General features: G+C 35.5%; 1 protein-coding gene across 1 annotated transcript in view; it reads right to left on the bottom strand.

The window, feature by feature from the left end:
• RASA1 (RAS p21 protein activator 1) overlaps positions 1-17,392 on the bottom strand; it is a 110,693-nt gene that overhangs the window by 11,599 nt on the left and 81,702 nt on the right. Inside the window, exons 12-20 of the mRNA XM_068535615.1 lie at positions 11,142-11,229; positions 9,015-9,092; positions 7,122-7,279; positions 6,535-6,611; positions 5,030-5,202; positions 4,334-4,493; positions 3,075-3,217; positions 1,509-1,624; positions 656-742 (exon numbers count right to left, since the gene is read on the bottom strand). Coding sequence (XP_068391716.1) covers positions 656-742; positions 1,509-1,624; positions 3,075-3,217; positions 4,334-4,493; positions 5,030-5,202; positions 6,535-6,611; positions 7,122-7,279; positions 9,015-9,092; positions 11,142-11,229 — 1,080 coding nt within the window. The remainder of the gene's footprint in view (positions 1-655; positions 743-1,508; positions 1,625-3,074; positions 3,218-4,333; positions 4,494-5,029; positions 5,203-6,534; positions 6,612-7,121; positions 7,280-9,014; positions 9,093-11,141; positions 11,230-17,392) is intronic.

Genomic DNA, 17,392 nt, shown 5'->3' with positions numbered 1-17,392 from the left:
ATGGGTTGGGGTGTGCTTAACAAAAGCGTACAAGAGCGTTAAGGATATTAGATTGGGTCTTAGATGTTTTGCCTTTAGTTCTGCCTTAGCCACTAACTTCCTGTATAACCTTAAGCAAACAATTTAATCTCTACAGATCTGCTTCCTCATTGGAAAAGTTACCTTAATGACAACAAAGTCCCCCTATATAAGCTACAAAATGCTATGACTTGACAAAGCAATTCCTCCTAAGTACTGCACAGTGAACACACTGTAACAGCTTCAGAACTAAGTAGACTCTGGTTGGAGATTAGCCCTGAGACACAAACTGTTACAAACCAATTAATTAATACCTAAATTGTTCAATTATTGCTCTTCCTTCTCAGCACAAATCAACCCGTCTTTCTCTCCTCCCATCAGTGAATGTTCAGGTTTTTAGAAAATGCAAAAAGGTAGCTTGCTAGCTAAGTATCTCATGGTAACTTCAAAACAAAAACAAAAACACTAAGTTAAAGTTTAGGAGCTATCTGAATTCAGAAAATATTCAACAGGGCTCTGACATAAAAGTCAAAAGGTCTTGAATTGTATACTGTATACTGTTAGTCTCCACATTTTCACAATTATCCACTTGACTCTCAGTGCAGGCTATATGATTTAACAAAACAGTAAGTCTTACCTAACAACTCTTGTTCTCATGGTGGTATTTGTAGGCCACTTGTGCTGAACAGATTTCTGTAAACACCCATAAATATACCTCAGTGTCCTGCCAAAATAACATAATCATCTCAATACAGAAAGCAATTGAAAATACTGATCTCATTGCAGCCTAAAGCTTAATTTACGAAATACATGACATTTTTAAATGCAACTGGCCATTTTCCCCAAAAAAGTTCTCTGTTACAAGTAGTGATATTTAGCAAAGGATAAGGAAAACTTTAAAAACTTTTCATCATCAATTCATTTAACCAATTCTTTACATTTACTTTGGAAGAAATCCTACCATTTTTAGATTACTTCTGTATTAAAGAAAAGTATGAAAAAGTACTGGAATGAGGATATAGAGGAACTAATGAGTACAGGTTCCAGGGAGACAGATTTTAATGTAAGTTAACTTCTACCTGAATAAGCGAGCTGACTAACACCAGAAGCCGCTAAGCAGACACCAAGTAATTATCTCGTGTACATTTTGAGCAAGATGTTCAACTACAGACTGGAGAGATACATGTCTTTTATGACCTCCTCAAATCTGAGATACGCTTCTATTCTTTCCCCAAGTTACTATATAAACCAGACATACTGGCCTGTATAAAAACATGATTTGTTTTATTTTAATGCAAATATTTCACTTTGGTTTCTTCAAGTCACTGTTTTTCCTTAAACACAATTCATCGTGTAAAGATTAAAAACCCTAACTTCTTCAGAGTATAATAACATCAGGACAGTGGAAAAGCTTACACATGTTTTAGAAATACAAATTTTTTAAAATGCAAATATACAATTTCTTGTCAAATTAAAATTTCACCACTTACGGTGGAAGTATTTCTGAAGCCATGAATATTTTCTCCACAAGCTCTGAAAGTATGTTCAATAGGTGTGCTAAATTAGTGTTCACATCTTCATTTTTTTCTAACTTTGATGGACTCAACTAAGAGAAGGAATAAATCAATATAAATGCATCTTGGCAATGATAAATGCAAATGAATCAAGGTAATCAAGCACTTGTTTTCAAGGTTCTCTATTTTTCCATTTTTCAAACTGTATTAGTCTTTTGGTGGTGGTGTGGGGCTCACTGGGGTTTGCTCTGTGGAACTCCTAATGGACTTGTTACCATTAATTCCCATCTACTCAACTGAAGAGCAATGATTATTCAACAGTTTTCAGTTGCTTTGGGTTAATACCATTAATAAAGTTTTCTTTTATTCATTTACCACATTTTACCACAGATTTTTACAGGCACACAAAACTGTATTAGACTTTATTTTAAATATAATATTCCCAACCAGAAGACAAAAAAAATCCCAGCTGCAGTGGCCACATGCACAAATATACTTAGGAGTATTTAATTGGAAAGAAAGATCACCATTTATTATTATAAAGCCTATCTTAAATCTATTTATTTGAGAAAAAAACTGATTAAAAGAGAAAGGTTCTTCTGAATGAGATAAGACTTTTTAAATGACTAATAAAATACCAAATGCCTCAGAGGCAGCATCATGAACCCTTCTAAAAACTTTCCAGTAACTTCTAAAATCTAAGAATTCTTATCTAGAATTAATGGGAGTAGATTTATCTATAGGAATCTAAATTCCCTAGCCTGGATTTAACATCCAGAGACTTTCTGCAGACTTGCTGCATTTCTGTATCCTTTACACTTATTAGACCAACTATTTCAACACTAAACTATCCATTTCTTCCCCTTAAGTTAATTAGTAAAAATTGACAACTTGGTGCAGAATTAACATTTTGAGTGCTCCCAGTGTACATTATCAAAAGCAGTTCCTTTATTTTGTATCAGACATAAAAAATACATTCAATATCCTGCTTCTATAGTTGCTCTGCCTTCAAAATAAAATGATGGAATAGCCATATAAATGAGATTCTACTCCTTTTCTTAATGGTTTGTTATGAGTTTACACTGAAGGCTCAATAATCAAAAGGATGTTTTTATTTGCTTTTGAGGGGGTTATCTTGTACCTCTGACCCTCCCACCACCACCCCCACTTCAAAAAAACCTTGGAGGAGAAACCTAGATGTTATTAGCAAGTGTCACATAGAACTTACACAACAGAAATCTCTAACAATAACTTCAATTTATGTTTGCACACTTTCTGAAAGTAGCATACACTTTTATCATTAGTACAGCAGGAGAAATGATAAAGTACTTTCATGTATTTCTGGTGCAATTCAAGGTTTTTCATCTCCAAATAAAGTACATCTTTTTTAAAAAGTCTGTTTTGCATAACATTTTTCTAAACGTATTACAAAAGGTATAACTGTTCTGATGAACAGTTTCAGACAGCTAATATATTTTCCTTGAAGTGCAGTTAGCTATAAAGCATTACCTATTAAAATATGCTCTTTGCTGCAACACTCACCTCGCAAGACTGCTTGCTTTCCATTATCTTTAAGATACAGTCTTTCAAAGCGTGATGAACAAATTGTGTAGCAGTGGCTTTCATATACTGCTCCATCAAGGTACTTGCAAGTGTTGTAGCTCGAAATAGGGTAGTGGCTTCATCTACATAAATATATATATATTAAAAATTATCTGTAAAGGATTGTACTAATGTGAACCAGATTGGAAATTAAATGAATTCATTTTTTCCTCAAATAATTATAGGCATTTAAGTATGTTTATTTGCATGTAGCATTAAATATTGATTATAATGACATCCTATATTCCTATAAACTTAACTCTTCAAAAGACTTTCTATTCCTTCACTTCATTAGATCATAAACGGGAGAAGGAATTAACACTGCCACATTATATGAACAAACAAAGGCTCTGGATGGTTATATGACTTGTCTAAGACTAAAGAGCCAAATAGTGACAAAACTAGGACCAGAATCCACCTTTGCTGTCCACTGAGCCCAAGCTTTGAAAAATCTGAGTTAATTTACAAACAAGAATGTAACGTAAAACCCCAGTATAAATTAACTTATTTGCCTAAAATATGGCTATTAATGACTTTTAATAAAATCCTAAAAAAAACAAATATTGCCAGAAAAGACAATCTCAGTGTAAAATATGTACCACCACTTTATCTTTCCTGACAAATCTATATATTTTTATATTTTCTATGATTAGGAGGAAATAGTTTTAGATTTTACAGTTTATTTGGGGAACCTAGAAGCAAGTACTGTTATTGAGTCAAAGGGCTGGTTTGATATGGGTTATTCTGACATATTTATAAGCTGTTACAAACTACTGTGGGTCCAGCTAAATTGCCTGGAAACTACTTACCTATAGAAGCCAGAAATAAAATGCAGCTAACACCCAACTTTTGTGCAATGAATTTATAAGCAAAAAACAAACGAGAACATGGTAAGCATACCAAACTATTCTTAATAATCAAGCAGTATAAGCCATTGATCTGGACATGGAAGTCACTTTCTTACGGCTTCTAATTTATGACAAAGTTGTATTAGAGATATTACCCCCCTCCCCCATATTAGCCAGCCTAAGAATCAGAAATGACATTCCAACTGTAATTTTTAATGAATGAAAAACTGAGTAACTTTGTAAAATGATTTAACTATTTAATATGTTCTAAGAGTACATATATACTTGATATATAAAATCTAATCATTAACCAGTTTTTAAAAGTATCACACTAACACATCCATACTGTACCTTCCATGCTTATTTCTCTGTCATTTAGTGTACATAACAACAACGATTCAAGCCTTTCATGAAGAAAAATCCTCAGTAGGATGCTAGCCAGTAGTGTTCGGTCCTGTCCACATACATGTGATAAAGCATAGACTACATGAAGCTCCTTTTGCAGTATAAGCTGAAAATGACATCAAGAAAGATTGTTGAAAGTATACAGCATTAAGCATTCTCAGTAACATTAACAGGAAATACGTTCTTCTATATGTATACATTTAGGAATATGTTCTATTGAATAAATTTATTAAAAACAGAATGAGTTTGTAACCTACATATTTATAGTCTCTTAAAAGCAATGTCATACTTTGCTTTGCAAGGCTTTTCAACCTTCTCTGCCTGTCACTGTGCCACTAAACTATGAAATTACTATATTTAACTCAATGGGTATGGTGGGAAGCAGCCGCATAGCACAGGGAGATCAGCTCGGTGCTTTGTGACCACCTAGAGGGGTGGGATAGGGAGGGTGGGAGGGAGACGCAAGAGGGAGGGCATATGGGGATATATGTGTGCGTGTGGCTGATTCACTTTGTTGTACGGCACAGACTAACAGCATTGTGGAGCAATTATACTCCAGTAGGGATGTTGGGGGGGAAAAAAAAGTTAATTATTTTTCATAATGCCTTTAAAAATAATTGGACTGGTAAATAACTTTAATACCTCTTTAAATTCGCTGTACTCTTCTTCTGGCATGATTTTCTCCATAGAATATCGTGCTCGGACGCGCAGGGATCCTGGCTCAATACCTTTCAATGGTATATGGGAGCTGAGCAAAAACCATTCATCTGTGGCATGCCCTTTCTGCAACCGGCTTAACTGGCAGCGCATGAATACTGTGACAGAAAAATATCAAATGATTACTGTCTGAAAAGATGACACTGTAATTAGTCACACAAATTTTCCTAATGTTCTATCTTATCTATAGTGTTAAATGCTTTTTATTAAAGGACTTTTCAGTAATATCATAAATTTAATACTAAATGCTTACTTCATTCATTTAGTGAATGCCTGCTATGTGCCAGACTCTCTGATAGGTAGGGATGTGGGATACAGACATGATAAAGATACAGTCTCTGACTTGCATGGAGGTAACAGTCTAGCCAAGGAGGCAAGAAATCAATTATGATACCCCGTGCTAACTGCTGTAAAGTGGTATATGCTAATGAAGTACAGAGAAATAATATCTAATTCATTCTGTGGAGGTTAAACATCCATTCCAAACAGGTACCCCCTTAAGCTGACTTGTAACAGGATCTGGAAGTGTAGCTAAGTAGAAACATAGAGAAAAAAGAGTGTGTGCAGTCTGAACAGAAGGTATGGTGGATGGTTTTAAAAATCCATGGACAATTTAAGAGCTATAAGAAAGCTGGTGTAGCTGGAGAGAAGGATATACAAAAGATTACACAGTGAAAGTAAGAGTGGGGAGGAGTGGATCAGGAAAGGGCCTTTCTTCTGTATCATTACTAGGGGGTTAGATTTTATCTTAAAAATAATGGGGAACCACTAAAAATGTTAAGCATTTTAATAGTACAGAAATTACAGAATACACATTTATAGCAAAAAATTCAGGCTTTGATTCTGTTAACACATACCACTTTTTTTCCCCCTAAGCCTGATTTTTAAGAAGGTATTTAAGGATTAACCTAATTCACTCTGGTGTGAACTGCTAAATCCCATTGCCGCCTGTTTCAGAAACAGGCTGGGAAAAGTTGTGCTGCTGAGAACCAGTACTGACTACCAGAAGTGAGCAGTGTAATCTAGTTTAAAGAAGAAAATTTAACAGTGCTTTTTTTCATTTACATGCAAAGTATAGGAAAGTAGGAGAAACCTAAAAAGTAGGAAGAAGGGATAAGGAAGCACCACAGAAAGATGACCACTGTTACTGTTTTCTTTTTCTTCCTACACATTGTGGAGGGAGGGTGAGCAGATCCTACTTTAATCCTTAGGGCTTAAGTTTACAGTATATACAATTTAGCCATTTTGGTCTTTTTATTTTTTCTGTTTTAGATACAGCAATCAACACTTTTAGAAGTACAAAAAGAAGCTATCTCAAGTTACACTGCTTACACACCTTTTTAATTTCCATTTTAGACTATACTTCATTATGAATTTCCAAAGTATATAAAACATGCTTTTTTACTTTAGAAATTTCTGTGTCAACTTACAGATATCAGGATCTTTGCTTTTCTTCGTTTTATTACTAAGAGTTATTTCAAATCTGTTGATGTCAGGAGGAAGATCACTAAAGCAGCAAGGAGAAAAAGAATTAAGAAAATATCCTGGCATAAAACTATCTAATTCCTTTATTCTTAGTATCGAATAAACCCCCTATTTCTGCTGCTAACCCAGTTGAAAGTGCTAGATTTAAAACTAGATTCAAAACATGTTTTATTATTTGGTACACAGGAATATAGACAAGCAAATTACACTGTCCCTACCGTCTTTAACTTCCTCGAGTAAATCCTGGAAACCCTTGTAGACATTTTGTCTGTGTATGTTAGTAAATGTTTTTGGATTCATCAGTAATGGTAATTCATATTAATAACTAGGTGAAAAACCAAGGACATAGCACTTTACTAGTAAAAGTGAACAAATACAATAGAAGAAAAAAAAGTGTGTATTACTAAAATGCCTGAGCTTGGCACTGTGTTCTGAGTGATTTAGATACAGAGTTTAAAAAAAATAATAAAAGGAAAGAAAATGCATTACAGCAAAAGAAAATCATCGAATGTAATGATAAAATAAGACTTACTCAAAGACAAACTCTTCTGACCATACAGGGTTTTGCCCTTCCCTTGCATGAGTTTTTGCTACCTGGACACTATTCAGGTAGATGTTACAATATGGATTAGTAAAATGTTTTACTGGGAGTTTATGGGCTTCTTCAATATGTAAAACAAGACTGCTGACCTAAAGAAAACACAGAAATTGTTACCCCAGATTTCAAGAATTATGCATTAGGTTTCAAAGGCAATTATTATGAAAACCCAAAATAGTGACTTATTTTCCCCTTTTTTCAGAAAACATGACCTTCAGTTTTATTTTCCCTTTTAATAAATTCTTCCCACTTAAAAAAGTAAATACAATAGTATTTTACAAGTTATTACTCCAATTACATTCCTGCAAAAATAATGAAATACACCTTTTCTGCTATAAAACAATGGTTCAGAGAACATGAAGTTGAGAAGAGGATTCTTTATTAATTTAAGTAAATAACTGTTACCACCCAAATCAAAATCTAATATGCTATATAATGCTCATCTGGAAGCTTTTCTTTCTATACAGAGTTCCACAGCTAGAAAATATTTTTAAAAGACTGATTCTACCTTCTCATTTTACAGAAAAGGATACAGATCCAAAGAAGCGAAGTTATTTTTCAGTTTTGATGCAGAACTTAAACCATCTATCTTCTAGTATCAGGTTCTCTTTCCCTCTTGCCACGTACTACTTGTGTGGCCTTGCACAAGTCAGTTTCTATGAGCCTCAGCTTCCTCAGATATAAAATTAGGATAAAGTCTACACTGCAAGTTGTTGTGAAGATTAGAAATGATATGTATAAAAGCACAAGCACAGTACCTGGCACATAAAAAGGGCTCAAGAAATTGTTAGCTATTATATCATTATGATTATATAATATTATACCTACAAATAATAATTTCATGCCTGAAATTTCTCACAAGATACAATCTACAAAAATTGAATCTGATTTTCCATAGCTTTCGAAATGTTAAAACATGTTTTGAGAACACATAGTGATTATGCATATAATTAAATGTCCCTGGGGAAAGTATCAGACTTCTGGTTACAGGGAATAAAACTTTCAGTCATCTAAATAATAACCATTTAGCCACTTCCAATAGAACAGTATGTTAAATTCACCAAGCTTATTGGAAATTCCCATAAGTAAAACAAGAGTCACTTTAGTCAATAAATACTGTACAAAAAAGAAACTTTCCTCAAAACTCCAAGAATATTAAATTTACCTAACTTTTTCCAATTATCTGGGGATAACTAAAAGAAAAAAGCAAAGAAATGGAGGGTATAAAGTTGAGTTTACATACCTAGAACGAAAGAGAAAGCCTAGCTTAACTCTCCATAAATGAACATGCAGGCATGTGAAGGTTTCAAATAAGATAGGATAGTACCCATAAGTTATATAATAGGTTTCAAAAGCAATTACTATAAAATGAAAAACCCTGAAGTTTACCAGGATTAGTACTTTCAGTCAGATGATTTTTTCAGTAAGTACCTTTCTGACACAGGCCAAAATAATTTTTTGAAGAAAAAAAAAAATGATAGTGCTGAACAGAATAGTTTCTGTTGCTGTTGGCTTGGTATTTGTTACTTTAAGTGGAGGAAAAAAAGTCCTTGGTATGTATTCAAAAGATGGCATTACGGGCTAAGTATCCAGCAAGTATATAAAGAATATTCTCTTTCATAAAGAAAGAACTATTTCTCCTGCTGCTGAAGCAAGTGGGAGCATGGCTTTAAAATGCCTGAAAAGATTCACCTCTCAAGAATTCTAAAGTGTTTGAAATGTTGCCCAAAATAGTTCATAGAGAAATAAAAATAAAGAGCAAAGTGATAAAGCAAAATACGATCACAAATTTGTGACAATCACAAATCAAAGAAGATCAAGTTTCACCTGACGCAGGCGTTTATTAGATGTCCCTGGACTACTTTTCCGTAAATTGCAAAATGCCTGCAGACCTTTCATCCAGTCCTACGAAAAATAACAGCATTTCAAAGAAATATAGTACACAATAGTTTATGCAGTTTCCAATCAACAGTTTGGGTTTTTTCCCCAAATTCAATAGTTCCTTCCTTCTCTAGACTGCCATTTCTAAACTCAGAGTATCCTGTGCTTTAAATACATCTGTGCTCCAACAAAATAAAACAGTGACCAAAACAATATAATTCTGTAAAATATTGATTGTATTATTATAGAATCTCTATATTAATCTTAAGTACCAATGAGTGATAATTAGCCAGAAAATAAATTTACATATAGTTAAGCAGTTAAACATGAGGCACCCTAAAGCAGAACTGAACTTGATACATTTTGTGAAAGGAAGGCTGACTGCAAAACCAATTGATAATGTGATGACTGATTTGATGACAAACATTCTAATCTTTACCTTAGACCATGATATAGGTAGAAATGTATAAGGGGGTCTGGGTGATTTATAAGCCTTTCAAATATAACATTATATTTAAAACAATATTTCAGCCTAATATTAAGTTGCAGCTATATTCTAAAATGTTTAATGATCTAGTACTCTGGAGAAAGGAGAGAACAATTGTAGGTTTATCAAAAATCTAAATATTTTATTTGGCATACATGTTTCTAGAAAGCTCTGTACTACTGCTTCACTCAACTAGGTCTTTAGTTTGTTGACTATTTCAATGAATCTGAACTCTGTCAGTGTTTAGAGAATGTCTTTTAATGGAGCAAACTTAAGACTAAATCAATTACCACAGCTTTTAGAAAGAGAAGACAATAACCAGAGATACCACAGGCCATCAAAGTAATAAAAAACTGGGACTATCAGTGGTATTTTTGAACTTGAAGGGATATATGGAAACAGAATATGGAAAGAGTATAGATAAATCCAATAAGAAAATGTTATATTTATGTGAGGCATGCAAAACACATTGAAATGTCATCCAGGTAACACATCTTTAGAAAGAGAGAACATGATAAAATAACTGGAAGATAGGATACTCAAGTTTAAGTTTCTTTTCTAACTCAGTATCTAACATTTAAAAAAAAAAGTCAAACAGCAAAATATTATGAGCCCTATTTTTGCAAATTAGGGCTACATACCCACAAAACAAGGTTTTATGTGTATCATAAGTTAATAATGAGTATTCAATTGAGATATTTTTCCATGATGGAAAACTGATATTCAATTATAAGCCATAAAACACAATGGCTCATTCATCAAATTTATTCTACACCCTAAGATATTTTCATAATTTATGCGTCAGGGGCCCAGGCCAGGATCCAGAGTTTTAGGAGCATCTGCCTCATATCCAGGGTTGGCAAATTATCTTCTTTTTTTTCAACAAAGTCACTTTCTTTCACCTCTAAAACTACCTGTGGGTTCCTTCCATAGAGTATAAGCAGAAGAAATATAGCCATATTTCTACAAAATACCTCTAAACACCCCAGAAATATTATGGTTCAAAGAAATCAAAGTACTTCTAAAAGGAGATTTTTAAAAATATTTCTTCACAGCATTACTTAAAATTTAATAAAAGTTTTAATAAGGGCATTGCACATGGATCAATGGCTAGTGCTGAAAGTAAACATTATATCTAGACTTAGAGAAAACCAGAAAATTCCTCAAAATTTTTTCCTTGTGATGACTGAATTTCTATTTTTAGACACAGTTCAACCAGTGAATAACAACAATGCTTATTAGCAAAACTAACTGGCTTACCTTTTTGACTGTACTGAGAATATCTATAACCTTTCTGCAGAGATGATTTTCAATGAACATTCTCATTTGGACTCAACATCATAGCCCATTTAAAGGTCAATTTAAAATGGAGTTTTCCTAATAACCCTACACTGTGTTTTCCTGCATTTCTTTCAAAAAAATTTTTTTTGCACATGAAAGTTTCTCATTCCTTAAAATAAAACATGATTAGATTTCAGGCATCCTTTTTATCACATTATCTTAAATGCAACAGCTTTCTATTCCAGTTAAAAAAGAAAACATGGGCTGAATAAAGTTGACAGTGGTTGAAAAAACAGTTAACTTACCTCTGCTTGTTCTGGAGTTTCTCCTGCGAAGTAGAAGATGTAATGTTCTTCACTAAAGTGCTGAACCACTATCTGAAAACAGTTTGGCCTTTAAAATACAAACAAAAAAGTTATTAGGAAGTTTAACATGCCAACTTTACACTAACTTTAGAAAAAAAATCACAATATAATTATGTAAGTTATATAAACTTAACAAAATTCTTAATTTAGAGAAATAATCCATTGTACTAGATTACTAAAAAGAATGTCAGCTGCGTATATTTTAGAAAGCTTTTTGTCTGCACTATTGAAATTTTATCAAACTATCAAAGTTTAAAAATGTTTCACAGTTAGATTAATTTTAAAAGGCATTAGAAATAGAAAAGTTATAATAAAATTGAAGCAGGAGTGCTAGAATTGCATATAGCTAAAGACTTTAAAGCAAATAAAATGTTACTAAACTCAGTGCTTCAGGATGATATATAATATATATTTATATGTACTGGGAAAAGACTAGACATGTTCTTTAGGCCTAAAATGTTCTTAATGGTAATCTCTCAGTAGATTGTGGGTGATTTTAATTTTCTTCTTTATAATTTTACTTATTTTCAAATTTTCTTTTACAACTGGCCATTCTTCCTCATTCCATTTTAATAGAAACATCATAAGCTTATTTTGAGGATCAAATGACCTAACAGTGGTGTGCAATAAATATTAGTTCTTATCTTCCTATAGTACGCACTGTAGTATAATTCATTTGACATGTAAGTACAATATTAGATAGTAGCTTATATCTTTTTTGAAGATGTGCTGCCTTTCCAACTAGATTTGAAAATGTTTATAAAATGTTTAATAAGGGCCTTCAAGTTTTTGAAATTCAATAAATATTATTTCTATTTCTTGCTTTAACCAAAGAGTATATCTTACACTTTAGTGTTAGAAGGTCATAGCAAAATACCCAGAGTACAAGCTTAACATTTATTAAAAGATAAAAAACCATCTCTTCAATGCTTTGAGAATACCATAAAACAATGGAATATGTCAATTGAAAACTTCTGATACTGAAAGTGGTTTGTACCAGACTAACCCTCCTGGCAGGATAAAATATAAACCGAACAAAACACAACTGTTTGAAGTCACTGAAGAACAAGCAGCTCAGACTCAAGGGACCAAGATCATAGTGAGGTGAGACTGACATTGTCCACAGCTTTTCTTTTCAAGGTGTTTGCCAATTCCTAAACCGCGTAGGGCAGGAATCTGGGACAATAAGCAGAAAACAGCATCTAAGAGGCTAAAAAGCTAACGAAGCACATTCAGAGTTTCACAGTGCTGGGAGAGACAAATGAGTTCAGGGCCTTTAAAAGAGAAAGCTTTCAGTTGAGACCCCTGAAGGGCTATGCCTTCAGAATAAGAGCAAACCAGAAATAGAACAGCCTTCACCGAAACCTCCAGTTGATCCCTGAGGGGATCAATATGAACTACCCCTACTCTAACTTATCTGGCAAAAGAACAGTCCTTTCTGGAGACAATAACATTATCCACAGCTTCCACAGTTTTTCATACACTGTATCCACTATTCAGTCAAACATAAGTAGACATTACAGGAATCAGGATCAAATGACTGAAAAGCCGAAAGAAAAACAAACAAGAAAGACCTACATATAATCCAGATATTCAGGACAGATACAACTTTCAAATATCTGTAATTAAAGTGCTTAAAAAAAAAGATGACAGAGAATTCTGCCAGATAACTAGATATATAAAACAAGAATCAAATGGAAATTCTAAAGTGGCAAAAGTAATAAATAAAATTAAGACCTCAACAAATGCATTTAACTACAGAAGAACAGATTTGTGAGATGAAGGCAAATCAGAAGAAAATATCCAGCCTGAGGCACAGTGAGGAAAAAAATTATGAGAAACATAGAAAACTGTTTAATAGACACATGGGACATAGTAAAAGGAATATAACATGTAACATGAGTCCCAGAAGATTAAAGAGAATGTGGCAGTAGAACTGTTTAAAGAGATACTAATGAAGAATTTTCCAAAACTGACAACAAACATCAGGTCTCAGATGGAAGAAGCTCTACAAACATTAAGATACATTTAAAAAATATGTTTTTTTACAGTAGGCATATTTGGTTTAACTTTTGAAAGTCTAAGGAAAGGAAAAATCTCAAAGCTTCCAGAGAAAGATGAAATACAGTACACCTTGAAGGAAAAAAGATACATTATCTCTAAAAGAGAAACAGAATGACAAAATGTTGAAAAGTAGAAAATCTTTAAAATGCTGAAAGAAAATAATTACCAACCTAAAATTTAATATCTAGCAAAAACATCCTTCCTAAACGTAGATAAAACAATAAATACTGCCACAGTAAAAGATTCAGCCTAAGAAAAGATAAAGGTATAAAACTCCCACATAAATATTCACTACAGTAATAACTCTCTGTATGACTGAATGTCTTCAAACTTGTGCTTCTGAAATGGTTTATATTTAAAGTAAAGCAGGGAGGAGCTTCAAGATGGTGGAAGAGTAAGACATGGAGATCACCTTCCTCCCCACAAATACATCAGAAATACATCTACATGTGGAACAACTCCTACAGAACACCTACTGAACGCTGGCAGAAGACCTCAGACCTCCCAAAAGGCAAGAAACTCCCCACGTACCTGGGTAGGGCAAAAGAAAAAAGAAAAAACAGAGACAAAAGAATAGGGATGGGAGCTGCACCAGTGGGAGGGAGCTGTGAAGGAGGAAAGGTTTCCACACACAAGGAAGCCCCTTCTCAGGCGGAGACTGCGGGTGGCAGAGGCGGGGAGCTTCGGAGCCACAGACAAGAGCGCAGCAACAGAGGTGCAGAGGGCAAAGCGGAGAGATTTCCGCACAGGATCGGTGCCGACCAGCACTCACCAGCCCGAGAGGCTTGTCTGCTCACCTGCCGGGGCAGGCGGGGGCTGGGAGCTGAGGCTCGGGCTTCGGTTGGATCCCAGGGAGAGGACTGGGGTTGGCTGCGTGAACACAGCCTGAAGGGGGCTAGTGCGCCACGGCTAGCCGGGAGGTAGTCCGGGAAAAGGTCTGAAACTGCTGAAGAGGCAAGAGACTTTTTCTTGCCTCTTTGTTTCCTGGTGCGCGAGGAGAGGGGATTCAGAGCGCCGCTTAAAGGAGCTCCAGAGACGGGCGTGAGCCGCGGCTCTCAGCGCGGACCCGAGACGGGCATGAGACGCTAAGGCTGCTGCTGCCGCCACCATGAAGCCTGTGTGTAAGCACAGGTCACTCTCCACACGGCCCCTCCCGGGAGCCGGTGCAGCCCGCCACTGCCAGGGTCCCGTGATCCAGGGACAACTTCCCCGGGAGAACACACAGCGCGCCTCAGGCTGGTACAACTTCATGCCGGCCTCTGCCGCCACAGGCTCGCCCCGCATCCGTACCCCTCCCTCCCCATGGCCTGAGTGAGTCAGAGCCCCCGAAGCAGCTGCTCCTTTAACCCTGCCCTGTCTGAGCAAAGAACAGACGCCCTCAGGTGACCTACAGGCAGAGGCGGGGCCAAATCCAAAGCTGAACTCCAGGAGCTGTGCCAATAAAGAAGAGAAAGGGAAATCTCTCCCAGCAGCCTCAGAAGCAGCGGATTAAATCTCCACAATCAATTTGATGTACCCTGCATCTGTGGAATACCTGAATAGACAATGAATCATTCCAAATTGAGGAGGTGGACTTTGGGAGCAACGATATATATATTTTTTTCCCTTTTTCTTTTTTTGTGAGTGTGTATGTGTATGCTTCTGTGTGTGATTTTGTCTGTATAGAATTGCTTTTACCATTTGTCCTAGGGTTCTATCTGTCCGTTTTGTTGTTGTTGTTGTTGTTGTTTTGTTATAGTATAGTTTTTAGAGCTTGTTATCATTGGTGGATTTGTTTTTTGGTTTGGTTGCTCTCTTCTTTCTTTTTTTTTTTTTTTACTACTTAAAAAAATGTTTTTAATAATTATTTCTTATTTTAATAACTATTTTATTTTATTTTATCTTCTTCTTTCTTTCTCTCTTTTTTTTTTTTTAACCTCCCTTTTATTCTGAGCCGAGTGGATGACAGGCTCTTGGTGCTCCAGCCAGGCGTCAGGGCTGTGCCTCTGAGGTGGGAGAGCCAAGTTCAGGACATTGGTCCGCAAGAGACCTCCCAGCTCCACATAGTATCAAACGGCGAAAATCTCCCAGAGATCTCCATCTCAACGTCTAGACCCACCTCCAGTCAACGACCAGCAAGCACCAGTGCTGGACACCCTATGCCAAACAACTAGCAAGACATGAACACAACCCCACCCATTAGCAGAGAGGCTGCCGAAAATCATAATAAGGCCACAGACACCCCAGAACACACCACCAGAGGTGGACCTGCCCACCAGAAAGACAAGATCCAGCCTCATCCACCAGAATACCGGCACTAGTCCCCTCCACCAGGAAGCCTACACAACCCACTGAACCAACCTTAGCCACTGGGGGCAGACACCAAAATCAACGGGAACTACGAACTTGCAGCCTGCGAAAAGGAGACCCCAAACACAGTAAGTTAAGCAAAATGAGAAGACAGAGAAACACACAGCAGATGAAGGAGCAAGGTAAAAACCCACCAGACCTAACAAATGAAGAGGAAATAGGCAGTCTACCTGAAAAAGAACTCAGAATAATGATAGTAAAGATGATCCAAAATCTTGGAAATAGAATGGAGAAAATACAAGAAACGTTTAACAAGGACCTAGAAGAACTAAAGAGCAAACAAACAGTAATGAACAACACAATACATGAAATTTAAAAGTCTCTAGAAGGGATCAATAGCAGAATAACTGAGGCAGAAAAACGGATAAGTGACCTGGAAGATAAAATAGTGGAAATAACTACTGCAGAGCAGAATAAAGAAAAAAAAAAAAATGAAAAGAATTGAGGACAGTCTCAGAGACCTCTGGGACAACATTAAACACACCAACATTCGAATTATAGGGGTCCCAGAAGAAGAAGAGAAAAAGAGAGGGACTGAGAAGATACTTGAAGAGATTATAGTTGAAAACGTCCCTAATATGGGAAAGGAAATAGTTAATCAAGTCCAGGAAGCACACAGAGTCCCATACAGGATAAATCCAAGGAGAAACACAACAAGACACATATTAATCAAACTATCAAAAATTAAATACAAAGAAAAAATATTAAAAGCAGCAAGGGGAAAACAACAAATAACACACAAGGGAATCCCCATAAGGTTAACAGCTGATCTTTCAGCAGAAACTCTCCAAGCCAGAAGGGAGTGGCAGGACATGTTTAAAATGATGAACGGGAAAAACCTACAACCAAGATTACTTCTACCCAGCAAGGATCTCATTCAGATTTGACGGAGAAATTAAAACCTTTACAGACAAGCAAAAGCTAAGAGAATTCAGCACCACCAAACCAGCTTTACAGCAAATGCTAAAGGAACTTCTCTAGGCAGGAAACACAAGAGAAGGAAAAGACCTACAATAAAACACCCAAAACAATTAAGAAAATGGTAATAGGAATATACATAATGATAATTACCTTAAATGTAAATAGATTAAATGCTCCAATCAAAAGACATAGACTGGCTGAATGGATACAAAAACAAGACCTGTATATATGCTGTCTACAAGAGACCGACTTCAGACCTAGGGACACATACAGACTGAAAGTGAGGGGATGGAAAAAGATATTCCATGCAAATGGAAATCAAAACAAAGCTGGAGTAGCAATTCTCATATCAGACAAAATAGACTTTAAAATAAAGACTATTACAAGAGACAAAGAAAGACACTACATAATGATCAAGGGATCAATTCAAAAAGAAGATATAACAATTGTAAATATTTATGCACCCAACATAGGAGCATCTCAACATAAGGCAAATACTAATACCCATAAAAGGTGAAATCGATAGTAACACAATCATAGTAGGGGACTTTAACACTCCACTTTCACCAATGGACAGATCATCCAAAATGAAAATAAATAAGGACACACGAGCTTTAAATGATACATTAAACAAGATGGACTTAATTGACATTTATAGGACATTCCACCCAAAAACAACAGAATACACTTTCTTCTCAAGTGCTCATGGAACATTCTGAAGGATAGATCATATCTTGGGTCACAAATCAAGCCTTGGTAAATTTAAGAAAATTGAAATCGTATCAAGTATCTTTTCTGACCAAAACGCTATGAGACTAGATATCAATTACAGGAAAAAATCTGTAAAAAAATAGAAA

The sequence above is a fragment of the Eschrichtius robustus genome, chromosome 2 (assembly GCF_028021215.1).
Source record: "Eschrichtius robustus isolate mEscRob2 chromosome 2, mEscRob2.pri, whole genome shotgun sequence".
In the NCBI taxonomy this organism is placed as follows: Eukaryota; Metazoa; Chordata; class Mammalia; order Artiodactyla; family Eschrichtiidae; genus Eschrichtius; species Eschrichtius robustus.
Note: the sequence above shows the minus strand (reverse complement) of the source record. Positions and strands in the feature narration are given on the sequence as shown.